Source organism: Clarias gariepinus, chromosome 18, assembly GCF_024256425.1.
Source record: "Clarias gariepinus isolate MV-2021 ecotype Netherlands chromosome 18, CGAR_prim_01v2, whole genome shotgun sequence".
NCBI classification, from domain to species: Eukaryota; Metazoa; Chordata; class Actinopteri; order Siluriformes; family Clariidae; genus Clarias; species Clarias gariepinus.
Window position 1 is genome coordinate 3736245 of NC_071117.1, and position 13793 is coordinate 3750037.

Genomic DNA, 13793 nt, shown 5'->3' on the forward strand with positions numbered 1-13793 from the left:
GCTCCTGGTTATCTTCAGAAGCACACAGAGGAGCTTCCACTTCACTTACTGCATGAGGAAACCTACATGTTCAAGTCACCTACACATGGGAACATTATCTCTACTTATTTTCAGTGTAAAATTGACTTTGAAGAGTTTGTGTATCTGTATACGAGCTGAACAACAGTCCTTAACTACAGGTTATGTGTTTAAAGATCAGGACTAATGCTTTATCAGTGCAGTCGGCCCGCAGTCTCATCTCTCTTCTTCCTGTTGTTCAACACAGAATGTGAGTTTAGTGTTTTCTATCGAGTCTAGCCCAGAGCAAATAGTCCTGTTGTAGGACGTGTAGGATTTAGATTATTAGTCTCTGAGTGTTTGTTATTTAAAATCCCTGTATTGGTTTCTCCTACTGTATGTGTATCTGTTGTACCTGTCTCTTCTCTTACACGTGTCACAATGTTTACACTTTAATATTCATGGATACTGAGCTTCATTTTGGTCTTATATGTTACACCATGGTCCTGGATCATATTTCATTTCACTGTATATTATTCTCCAGCTGGTACTGATGCTGTAACTACAGTAACTGGATACAGAGGACGATCTGTTCAGATTAAATGTCCCTACACATCTGGATATGAAAAGAACAACAAGTTTCTCTGCAGAGGTAAATGTCCCTATGTTGGGTATAGAGACGTTCCTGTTCAGTCTGGATCTCCTGCTAAAGACTCCAGATTCTCTCTGTATGACGACACAACAGCCAAAGTCTTCACCGTCACCATCACTGATCTGAGACCAGAGGATAAAGGAACTTACTGGTGTGGAATAGATCAGACAGGGTATGATATTTACACAGAGATTCTACTGCTGGTTAAAACAGGTGAGTGTTACACGGAGGAGAGTAAAATAATCTTACACTAATTTATTAATCATGAACATATTGTCATTGAGCTTTTGTAATGTCATACAACGACTTATACTGTTTACATTACGATTTACATTTACATCTAAAAATCTACACAGCTGATATTCACCAACATCTGTTAGCTACATAAGGCATTAGCTTAGCCACAGGGAGCTAAAGTGTTTGTGCTAAGCTACATAAGGCAGTATGTTAGCAGGATTAGCAGTGTTATCTACATGCTAACCCTAAATATATAAGTGACATTAAAAGAAAATATTTTAGAAAAACCAGTAAAAGCTGGTGAAAAAAAAAAGGTTTAATATGATCAGAATGAAGATTATAAGAGACTTAATAACTTTCTCATGGTAACAGTTTACTGGATTCTCCACCTCATCTGGAGCAAATCACTCTTTAAAACACACCTGTTCTCTGTCAGTGTTGTTCTAAGGAAAAGATAAACTCCTCCCACTTTCCAAAACATTCTGTACAGCACGTGCCATATTACACACACGCAGGAAACTCACTGGGTCTGTGTGTGTGTGTATATGTGTGTGTTGGGGGCGTGGTCTTGTGAGTAGATTACCCAGACTGTTACCCTGTGAGTACATTGTGGGCGTGTCCTGTCTCAGGTCATTATTAGATAATAAAGTGAGACAGAAAGAAACAAATACAGAGAGAGAAGACGGATCTGCTTCTCCTTGGATTTATGCAAAATACATGAACTAAGAATATTAATTTTTGATTTAAGTTTATTATAAATGTATTATAAATTATTTTTTTTAAATTTAAGTTGCTTTATTTAAACTTAGACACTTTAATCTTTCTATAGTTATATTTCTCATGTCTGTGTGTCTGCAGTATTCTCTGGGTTTCAGTTTATTTTATTGACGTGTTACAGAAAGATAGTGATAGAGACTGAGACGGCTGAAAGCGAACCCTGATTATTTTTATTTTATTTTACAAAAGCACAGTGTTTTTGGATATTGTGAGTGTACAGAAATAAACGTAGAGCCTTTACAGAGTCACATGATGTACTACACTTAATATATGATCAAAAAAGGACTAAGAACTTTCAGGTCTTTTATCATTTACCACACTGAAAACCCTAATAAGTTAATTGGACTAATTTGATTGAGTAAACTCGTTGCCTCAATTTAATTGAGTAATGGAATCTTCCAAAACTTGCATATTTAAGTTTATTTAACTTGGCGGTTTTGTAGACTGTACTTAAATCATTGAGTTCAACAAACTTAGCACTTATTTAATGTACTTAAAAAATTGCGTTCACTTGGTATACATTTTTTTTAAGTGTACTTATATATTTAAGTTAACTCAACATGAAAATGTAACTTAAACCTGTTAAACAATGTTCTTATATTTGACTGCAAGCTTTGTGCACACCAAACTGAAATAAAACAATGAACAGCATTTTTAAGCTTTCCGCCGGAAAGAATGTTGGAGAGTACTTTATTAGGCACACAGCATGTACGGCATGAGCAGTACATTCACACAGGAACCACCATCCAATTCAGCCTCAGCATGAACCGGAGCATGTTTCACACGTCAACTCTTGCCCACACACACACAAACAGGGCCGAAGCCACTAACCCAAACACCCTTCCCCAACATGGTGAACACACCGACATCCCCGCAAAGCATGCTGGTCGTCAGCCGCCGCCCCGCCCACGCCACATTCACATTTGTGAAAATTGACCTTTTGAAAATGTTTTTTCCCCCAAAGGATTAATCATGATTTTGAGTTCACAACACTTAAAATCTTAAGTTTATGCATTTTGATGGTAAATAAGTTAAATGAACTTATATTTTTAAGTGATGGGTCCAAAATGCAAAATTTTAAGTAATGTTTAGTCAACATTACTTGATTGTATAAGTAAAGACAACATTAGGGTTTACAGTGCAGCAAAAAAACACCATTTGTCCCTCTGATGGTACCACAGACCCCTAGGTGTTAAAGCACCGTGTACAATATAAAACAGAAATTATTTATCAAGTTTGTTTTAAATCTATATCATATGAGTCTGAAATTTAAATATATACTGTTTCTTTTATCTTTCAGATAATCTCACCAGCAGTACTGTCTCACACACCACACACACCACATTTACTACACACACCACACACACCACTTCAACACACTCCAGGAGTCCATCAGTACATGCTGAGAACACACACTCAACAACAGGTATGAACTTTTTGTTTGTCCTCTTCATCACATTTCTCTCACATCATTCATCATGTCTCATATTTGTATTTCAGATAATCCACTAAATGATGTTAACCACCCAAACTACACCTCCTCCTCTCAGGGTTTGTACAATATCAAGTGTTTTTGAGTCTTTACTTGCATTTATTTATATGAGAAACAATACACAGATCAAACAGTGACAGGGAAAAATGGCCACATCTGGGAGATGTAAATGATTTAAGCATCGTGCTACACTCCCCAGATAGCACACACACGTCGCGGAGACCTCTATGCAACGTCATCTTTTTCATCTGGCAGATGTCTGGCAGAGGGCGTTTGCTCATCTGGCAGATGTCGCCGAGACGTCCGTGAACGACGCTCAGCCTACGTGTTTAAGACGTAAATGAATTAAAACGTCCCTGATCTGCTCTTTAAACGATGTTAATCAGATGTTCATACATCTGCCAAATGTCTGATTCATGTCGGATGAACGTCGTTTTATTAAAACACCCCCTTCCATTATTTTAATTAAATACCTCGGTTAATTATAATAAACCATGTTCAACAGAATTCTGTAAAGGAAGGAAGCATATGACAAACGGGATAAAACGGAATAAGAACCCTGTTTTACACCAGCAGCAACTTACAAATGAGGTCTCAATTTGAAAAGATGTACAAAACATAAAACACCACAAATAAGTATTAATCATAGAATTTTTTTTTTTAACACCAACAGAAGCGTTTTGTACTTTATAACTGTCAGTTATGACTTTTAAATATGACCGTTAGAGACGGTTGGTCAGGAAACTCCTGAAGTCAGATGCAGACAGGACACTTTCACTCACAAACTGCTGTGGAAAAATACAGAGATAGATTCAATTAAAATTCATGATACTTAATTTATCAAATGAACAATATTTATACTTTCTTCCTCTTGCTTCACAACTCCGAAACCAGACCGAAACCAGACATTAAGCACGCGCATATAACCGTCTGTATTTTAAGTGTGATTAAAAATACAAGAAATAGCTTAAACCAAAATAACGTGACTAAACATCGCTAACCAGCAGGTGACATTTATGTTCAGTATTTCGTTCTATTTAGAAAGAAGCAACCTAACTAAATGCCTGCATCATGCTAGCACCACAGTTAACAGTTTAGCGTTAGCTTCTTCATCACCCTGCAAACATTTTACAGAGAAAGATGAAAAGCTCAGACATCTTAGCCGTTTCTTTTATACACAGGTGGGGTTCTTTAGCTAACTATAGCAGCTATTGTCAGCTAAATTATTTTACCTCAGACCAGCCTGAAAATTTGTGTGTAACCTTAACACGGTAACAGTAATAAATCTTATATATTGTAATAATTTTTCATTCATATGTGACTTAGGTGAGTGAACATGTGTATCGATGTGAAGACGATGTATCATTTAACAGCTCAAACAGGCGATCTACAGACGATCAAAATACGACTATAAAAAAACGAACGCAATGTTTACCAGATGATATGCTCTTTAGCAGACGTCTCCGCGACGTACCTTTCCTATCTGGGTCTTCTTTTTTTTTTTTAAATAAAGATTAGGAATATATTTTCCCACAGCTATATTGTGGGTGTTGCTCAGGATTTCTGGCCTGGTGTTCAGTCTGCTTGAGGAAGTAAAATCATTATAACAACCCGAGTGGCTTCTGAAATTTAAAACTGCTGCCTCAGTGACATTCCTACCTATTATTGTATTATTGTACTTCCACATGTGTGGTATTTATTCAGATTAAATCTACACATGGTTCACCTACACCTCCCTCAGTCTGGTCTGTCTGGTCTGAGATCTCCAGATTGAAAACAGTTTGATTAAACCACATCGAGACACATCAACAGTCTAAAGAACACAACACACACACACACACACACACACACACACACACACACACATACACACACAGGGTGTAATTTACCTGTTTGGGTAAAAATTGAATTCTCTTGCAGGATTTCCAACATCCATTCTGATCATTACTGTGTCTGTGGTTCTGGTGCTGATTCTCTTTGCTCTTATATTGACTGTCACACTACAGAGAAAGAAGAAGACTGGAGGTACCGCGAACACACACATGCATGTTTAGTTTCAGTTACACAACCATAAAAGTGTGTAAAGTTTTATACTTTATGGCTGTTTGATTTGGCGAGTGCCTGTGCAATTAGGACTAACACTTAATGTCAAATTAGATAAATGATTGGGGAACATTGTGTGTCATTTAGGGGAAAAAAAAAAAACAATGTCAAGACTGTTTGGTGTGGAGAATTGTGGTTTCAGTGGGTCTAAAATCACCAGTGTTTCTAGTGTTAAAGCGATTTTTTCCAGACCTGAAACTACAGAAATAAAATCTTATATCCAGGTTAGTGTCAGTGGTTGAGAGATTATGAAAACACTATACAAACATTTTTATTGGTTTATGTAAGTTTTGAAACATTTACATTTAGGCGTTTGGCAGACGCTCGTATCCAGAGCGACTTACATTTTTATCTCATTTTATTTCTCTAAGGCATGAAAAAGTCATAATATGTTGTGAAAATTATCATGTGATGATAATTTCCACATCAGAGTACTTTATACAACAAACATAAAAAATCTGAACCAGTGCTATTGACATTTACTGTACAATAATGAGTTAAAAATAAAAATAGGTTAAAACCCTCTGAGGTCCGCGCACACATGTATGCTTTTTGAGGCGTCTTTCCCTGATGACGCCAATAAGAACTTAAATTACACTTTCAGTTTTGATCGTACAGACTAGATCTATATATTAATTAAATCTGTACAGTGTCTACTTTTATTTGTATGCACACATATAAAAAATAAATAAAACTTTGTGCATCAATAAAATAAAGAAAACAAACTGGGTGCGCTGTCTGTCGCTTTGGTCTGTGTGAACTGCAGGGAGAAACACGTCATTAAAATAAACTGAAACTCTGCAAATCCTCTACAGGGGGACACAAAATACATATCTATAGGAAGCTCGAATTGTCTTCTTTTACATTTACCAATTCAACTCGAAAACAAATAATCTGTTTTTATGTAATCCATATAAAAGTAAGGAGTGGTACAGATTCTCCTGTATCGGCTCATTACAGCTAATGTTCTCCCGCCTCCCTGTTCTTTAGACAAACGATCAAGTTCACTAGCTGACAATTTTATTTGTACAAAGAATGAACTGATATATAGCCTCTCTGTTTGTATCTGTTTATTGTTAGGTCAAAAAAAATTATTTAAAGACAACAAACTTTAAATATGGAAAAATAGACTTTTAGAATAAAACATTAGTATAATTTAAACAAATAAATTGTCTTAAATTTGTGTAAATGTTTCATAGGATTTTGTAATATTTATGCAGTATAATTAAAGCATCTCTATTCGCTAATCATTCTTGGTTGTTGTTGTTTTAGTGTTGCTGTGTGTGCTTTACAGTGTCAGAAAACCTTTTTAATGCAAATAATTCACCCTTTCCCACTTTAAGTTAACTCAAGTCAGCTCCTGGGACAAGGATTACTTTTAACCCTCTGGGTGGTTTAAGACCTTTCTGAAGACCTGCCGTGCTCAGACCTCATCAACTACCAATTTGTATAAATTTCAAATCGTTAGCAAATTTCACTTATTTACATAAAGCAAAAAATGGGCTTTCATAATGTGGCTGATGTAAATATGTTAAATTTATATTTTTATAATTTATATTTATATTTTATAAATAAAATTTTCAGAATATAGTTGCGAGCAACGATCAGTGGGCCCAAGCACCCTGTATCATCGACACCAGGGCGCAACACAAAATCTGTTTGTGCACTGCAGAACTTGCACATCTTACACAATATGACGTAATAGGGCTGATGTCAGTTTGGGCCCTTAATATTTGTCATGTCAATTGTGTGTGTGTGTGTGTGTGTGTGTGTGTGTGTGTGTGTGTGTGTGTGTGTGTGTGTGAGAAAGAGTAAAAGATGTGAGTGTGTGAGTGTTAACATTTGTAATGTGAGAGTTAACATTTGTGATGTGTGTGATATACGAGTGTGTTTATGCGTGCGTGTGTGCGTGCGTCTGTGTGTGTGGGAAAAAGAGAGAGAGTGTGTTTGTGTGTGTGTGTGTGTGTGTGTGTGTGTGTGCGTGCGTGCGTGTGTGTGTGTAAGTGTTAACATTTGTTATGTGTACATGTGTACTGTAGAATAGGGCACAGATGCTGGAAAAAATAGCGTCACACTATGATGTCACTCAATGTAATATCACTGAACATTAAAGTTATTAATCACTTTTCAGCGTAAGTTTAAGGCATTATCATGACACCCATTTGATATATCAAAAATCATTCTACAATTTTGCATCCTCAATGTCTTTAGATCACATCAGCCCAGTTTGTTGACAATCTTATCAATTTCTTAGGAGGAGTATATAAAAATCCATCCAGTGTGTTTTGGCAAATGTGTGAAAGTTGTTCTGCTTAATGAGCTCCAAATGTGTACCAGGTTTCACGTGCATAATTCACGCAAAATCTCGTGTGGGGGCGCAAACTCTCCTAATGGCAGCAGATTTCAACCTGTCTGCTAATTTTCCTAAGTTTTTGAACATGTTAAGACATCAAAAAGACCAAAACGGTGAAAAAAAAAATAATCATCAGAAAAACAGTGCTTGGGCCCTAACTATGCAGTGGAACCTTGGATTACGAACATAACTTCATGTCGCCATCCCGATAATCTTATCCAAACATAAAGCAGCGTCTGTAAAACAAAGTTGCAGGAAACTTTACAAGACATTGGACAGGAAGTTTGCTGTGCCTGGAGCCACGCTAAGACCAGATGCCTCGAAGTGAGCCCAAAACCAAGGGTGTAAATCGGCGATCCAGTAAACAAAGCGGACAGTTTTACAGCTTCACCCCGAGTTGAGGTGGGGGGAATAGTGAGGGGGATGGGCATCAAGTCACACTTTGTGTTTTTTTCGTTGACCTCCAGAGCACATGCCTTTTAATGAACAGGCATATGGCATGGACACTATTTCAAACCATCTTAAAAGTGTGCCAGTAGGGCAAAATGTATATTTATAAATATTTACAAAGGCGCGCCAACCAATCAGCAACGCCATGATCTCCTTCGCTGGAGGTGAACTACCGGATGAGAATAAAATGTAACGCAAGTAAACAAACAAAGCTGCATACCTTGCTGAACTTGGTGCTCATTTCATAACTAAACCATAAGATTAAACCTAAGACTTTGCTTTTGTGACTTTCTTTGGTCTAGTAAACAGTACTAGAAGAATTAATTTTCACCTTCCAAACTGTTTGTATATATGTGTGTGTGTGTGTGTGTGTGTGTGTGTGTGTGTGTGTGTGCGTTTCAATTAGTGTAGTTCCTTGTGTCGTAGATTAGTCAAATAAATACTCGTTTCTTTATAAAGTACTGTTGTCTTGGTCATGTATTTTAAAGTCTAAACAGTAAGTTTACTTAAGTTACTTTGCTCATCATTGCTAAATACTAGATTTTGCTTTATCATCGTTGGCCACGTAATAAGCCAAACTGGTAAGATACAATAAATTGTGCTAAACGCTGGACGGGTAGTCGTGTACATTATTAATTTTTATTCAGTTAATCAAACTAACCTGAATTGTTAAAGATTCGATACGCCTCTGACCCAGAGCTAAACATTACATATTAATAGTGAAGAATGCGACAGTTATTTGTCATTCGTTGTCATTATACTGTATGCCACAAATTTAACTCTTTCTCTCTTCATATCTCTCTGCAGGCTCTGAAACAGTGATCGAATCTCCCAAAGAGGTACATGATAATGATTTACTACAGGTATCACTGTCACACTTTACTTTAATTGTACTACTTTAATTGTAATGTTTTTTATTTCACATTTCAGACAAATGAAGATTATGAAAATGACCAAAATGTCCTTCCTGTTAAAGAAAAAGAAAATGTCACTTCATCAGTATCTGTCTACCAGAGTCTGAACCCAACTACCAACCAATCAGATTCAGTCTACCAGACTCTGACTGTTTCTAGCAACAACTGATGAGACTCAGGACGCCCCTGCTGACCATCCAAAAAAATCAGGATTCAAAAGTGAAAGTAGCAGTGTTTACTGTGTCCGCAAAATACACGTTGCCTGGCCTGAGGAGTACTAATATTATTTGTTTACCTTTTTATTTGCATTACTTCATAGAATAATAAGAATAATAATAATAAAAGATCTTCAACGTGCAGTCTAAATTTTACAACATGTTGCCAAGTGGCGGCACGGTGGTGTAGTTGTTAGCACTGTTGCCTTGCACCTTCAGGGTCCAGTTTCGATTCCCGGCCAGGCTCGATTTCTGTCTCTGTGTGCAAGGAGTTTGCATGTTCTCCCAGTGCTTAGTGGGTTTCCTCTGGGTACTCATGTTTTCTCCCACAGTACAAAGATATGTGGGGAAGGTTAACTGACGTTAATTGAATGAGTGTGTGTGCCCTGCGATGGATTGGCACCTTGTTCAGTGTATACCCCACCTTGTGCCCTTAGTCTCCTGGGATAGGTTCCAGGTCCCCTGAGACCCTTAATACAGGATAAAGTGGTATAAAAGATGAGTGAGTGTTGCCAAGTCAGCATGTACTTCTGCTCTACAGTAGGAACTCAATCGGAATATTGGTTTTACCGCCGTGGCGCACGACGGCAGCATTTGAGTTTGTGCGTTTTCTGGCTTTTACCGCTGAGTGGCGCTATATACAGTGGTGTGAAAAACTATTTGCCCCCTTTCTGATTTCTTATTCTTTTGCATGTTTGTCACACTTAAATGTTTCTGCTCATCAAAAACCGTTAACTATTAGTTAAAGATAACATAATTGAACACAAAATGCAGTTTTTAAATGATGGTTTTTATTATTTAGAAAGAAAAAAAATCCAAACCTACATGGCCCTGTGTGAAAAAGTAATTGCCCCCTTGTTAAAAGTTAAGTTAAGTTAAGTTAAGCCTTTATTCGTCACACATACATTACTGCACAGTGAAATTCTTTATTCTTCGCATATCCCAGCTTCTTGTTAGTAGGCAGGGGTCAGAGCGCAGGGTCAGCCATTTTTACGGCGCCCCTGGAGCAGACAGGGTTAAGGGCCTTGCTCAAGGGCCCAACAGTGGCAACCTGGCAGAGCTGGGGCTCGAACCGCCGATCTTCCGATCCGTAACTCAGAGCCTTAACACACTGAGCCACCACTGTTAAAAAATAACTTAACTGTGGTTTATCACACCTGAGTTCAATTTCTGTAGTCACCCCTAGGCCTGATTACTGCCACACCTGTTTCAATCAAGAAATCACGTAAATAGGAGCTACCTGACACAGAGAAGTAGACCAAAAGCACCTCAAAAGCTAGACATCATGCCAAGATCCAAAGAAATTCAGGAACAAATGAGAACAAAAGTAATTGAGATCTATCAGTCTGGTAAAGGTTATAAAGCCATCTCTAAAGCTTTGGGACTCCAGCGAACCACAGTGAGAGCCATTATCCACAAATGGCAAAAACCTGGAACAGTGGTGAACCTTCCCAGGAGTGGCTGGCCGACCAAAATTACCCCAAGAGCGCAGAGATAACTCATCCGCGAGGCCACAAAAGACCCCAGGACAACATCTAAAGAACTGCAGGCCTCACTTGCCTCAATTAAGGTCATTGTTCACGACTCCACCATAAGAAAGAGACTGGGCAAAAACGGCCTGCATGGCAGATTTCCAAGGCGCAAACCACTTTTAAGCAAAAGTCGTCTCAATTTTGCTAAAAAACATCTCAATGATTGCCAAGACTTTTGGAAAAAAACCTTGTGGACCGACGAGACAAAAGTTGAACTTTTTGGAAGGTGCGTGTCCCGTTACATCTGGCGTAAAAGTAACACAGCATTTCAGAAAAAGAACATCATACCAACAGTAAAATATGATGGTGGTGGTAGTGTAATGGTCTGGGGTTGTTTTGCTGCTTCAGGACCTGGAAGGCTTGCTGTGATAGATGGAACCATGAATTCTACTTTCTACCAAAAAATCCTGAAGGAGAATGTCCGGCCATCTGTTTGTCAACTCAAGCTGAAGCGATCTTGGGTGCTGCAGCAGGACAATGACCCAAAACACACCAGCAAATCCACCTCTGAATGGCTAAAGAAAAACAAAATGAAGACTTTGGAGTGGCCTAGTCAAAGTCCTGACCTGAATCCTATTGAGATGTTGTGGCATGACCTTAAAAAGGCGGTTTATGCTAGAAAACCCTCAAATAAAGCTGAATTACAACAATTCTGCAAAGATGAGTGGGCCAAAATTCCTCCAGAGCGCTGTAAAAGACTCGTTGCAAGTTATCGCAAACGCTTGATTGCAGTTATTGCTGCTAAGGGTGGGCCCGACCAGTTATTAGGTTCAGGGGGCAATTACTTTTTCACACAGAGCCATGTAGGTTTGGATTTTTTTTCTCCCCAAATAATAAAAACCATCATTTAAAAACTGAATTTTGTGTTTACTTGTGTTATCTTTGACTAATAGTTAAATGTGTTTGATGATCAGAAACATTTTGTGTGACAAACATGCAAAAGAATAAGAAATCAGGAAGGGGGCAAATAGTTTTTCACACCACTGTAACTATAGACACCTCAGGCCTTAGTTCATTCTCTCAAGTATTAATGAGCTGTAAATTAATGAGCTTCAAGTAAACCATTGGAGTTAAACAAATTCATAATCACAGAACTAAAATTACAGTACAAATGTAGAATTTAAATAAAATTAAATCTTATTAGGATCTAATTTAGGCAAAATAAATGTTAACACAGTGAGCCTTTAGATTTTATCATGTGTAATTAGAAAAGCTATGCGTGCAGGGTTTTGTGTCATCTTATATTTTGTGCTTTTTAAATTTGTAGTAGATTTATTAACTGAAATAAATGACCATAAAATTAAAACATTGCGTCAGCAGATGTCGATGTCTTGCAGTGTCATCACAAGTGCCCGCTTGTGTTTTTGTGTTATTATAAGAATGAAATGCAGTAGGCTGTTATGATCATTATAATTTTCTTTGATAATAAATAATGACCCTCGTTGCGCTGTACCACCGCTGGAAAAACCTTATGAAATACAAGTGAAACATTAAATGAATTTACAATCACAGTACTAAAATTACAGTACAGATTTAGAATTTAAATTAAATATAGGCATTACTTATTTGCATCAAGTTGAAGCAAAGTAAATGTATGTAGGGGACCACCACTAGAGGTCACTGTGGATTATGTTTGTTTGTGTGTTTGTAGTTTTGTTGCCAGACTCAGTTTTCCAGAAGGCACCTCGGTCAGGTGATGCGGGTGCTCACCTAAACCGAGGCAGCTCATTAGTTTCTTTATAAATAGCTAGTTATTTTGGGAACCTGGGTCGAGCAATGTTTGTTTAAGTTTACTGTCATTATGTGGGCATTTTGTTTTGTTTTATTTAATTTGTATTTTAAGTTTTATTAATTTTTTCTTTTTTTGCTCTGTAAGAAGGAAGCTCTAGCTCGTGATAATATGTATGTTCCTTGTGTTTCAGTGTGTACGGAGCTGATTTGGTCTCGTAAAGTGTTTGTTTCAAGGGTTTGTAAGTAGTTTTTGGTGTTTCGCTAGTGTTAGTGTAGCCCCTTGTATGTTTAGCTTCCTGTCTGTTTAACTCCCTGCATGTTTAGGACACAGTGTGTTTAGCTACTTGTGTGTTTAGGTCACTGTATTGTTAGTTTCATGTAGGTTTAAGTTATTCGTCTGTCTAGCCACGTGAGAGCTTAGTCGCTAGGAGGTTTAGCCGCTAGCGTGTTTAGCCATTAGCGGAATTGGCCTCTAGGAATTAGCCTCATGTGTGCTTAGCCCTTTGTGTCTCCGTTTCCATAGTAGGTCAGTTACAGTTTTAACCCAGTTAGCCTCTAACCGCTTAGATACTAAACCGTTTAGGTCAGCAACCAACGTAACAATAACCAGTATAGCTACTAACCCAAATAACCACTAACCCGCTGTGTCTCTAGTCTCTCGCGTGTCTCTAGTCTCTCGCGTGTCTCTAGTCCTGTTTTGTCCCGTTTCACACCAAAGTCACACAATAGTTGCTTTTTCAACAATCTTGCAGCCATTTCAGCGTTTTGATCAGTGATGTGACTTTATGGCTGTAACAATGTCCCTAAAAACAAGAGAAAGGTATTAAATATTTGACACATTGCATGCAGTCTTTTCTTTGTAATGTCCTCTGATTGTGCAGAGGGCTGCATGAACATCAAAAGAATTTAGATGGCGAAGTATCTCTCGAGTGAAACATCCTGCAGATCTCATTGTTCTGATGTCTTGGGAATAAATCTTGCTACTGTAATCTTTGTTATTTTAAAATGCTGTCATAGTGCATGTGGATGCAATGCATTTATCCTTAAGATTTCATGATGTCATTAAGGGCGTGAATCATATGACATGTAAAAAGTGCTACACCCACAAAGTAGGTTTACATCCTTTAAATAGTTGCAAACTATTTTCAGTTGCAATCATTTACACTCATAGTGTTGATTTTATTTCTCAAGTATTTGTCTACTTTTATTTTGTTTGACTTTTTATGGGCTATGGGAACGCTATGGGAAACATCTTGTCATCTTGCCGGTTGTAAAGCATGTGTGTATCAAACACGCCAAATTTTTGGCTTATATAACCTCGGTCGGGTTACGTCATCTGA

The 13793-nt window shown here is 37.7% G+C and overlaps 1 protein-coding gene across 1 annotated transcript; it reads left to right on the plus strand.

The window, feature by feature from the left end:
- The first annotated feature begins 204 nt into the window (after nucleotides 1-204).
- LOC128506974 (CMRF35-like molecule 3) lies at nucleotides 205-9144 on the plus strand. Its single transcript, XM_053477591.1, has 6 exons — nucleotides 205-268; nucleotides 542-862; nucleotides 2964-2999; nucleotides 5076-5180; nucleotides 8869-8900; nucleotides 8992-9144. The coding sequence occupies exons 1-6, from the start codon at nucleotides 205-207 to the stop codon at nucleotides 9142-9144; spliced, it is 711 nt and encodes a 236-aa protein (XP_053333566.1).
- Nucleotides 9145-13793: the final 4649 nt, after the last annotated feature.

Coding starts and splice junctions, on each gene's coding strand:
- LOC128506974 (XM_053477591.1), top strand. CDS start 205: ATGCTTTATCAGTGCAGTCGGCCCGCAGTCTCATCTCTCTTCTTCCTG. Junction 3,000..5,075: donor TACTGTCTCACACACCACAC/ACACCACATTTA, acceptor ATTCTCTTGCAG/GATTTCCAACATCCATTCTG. Junction 8,901..8,991: donor TGATCGAATCTCCCAAAGAG/GTACATGATAAT, acceptor TTCACATTTCAG/ACAAATGAAGATTATGAAAA.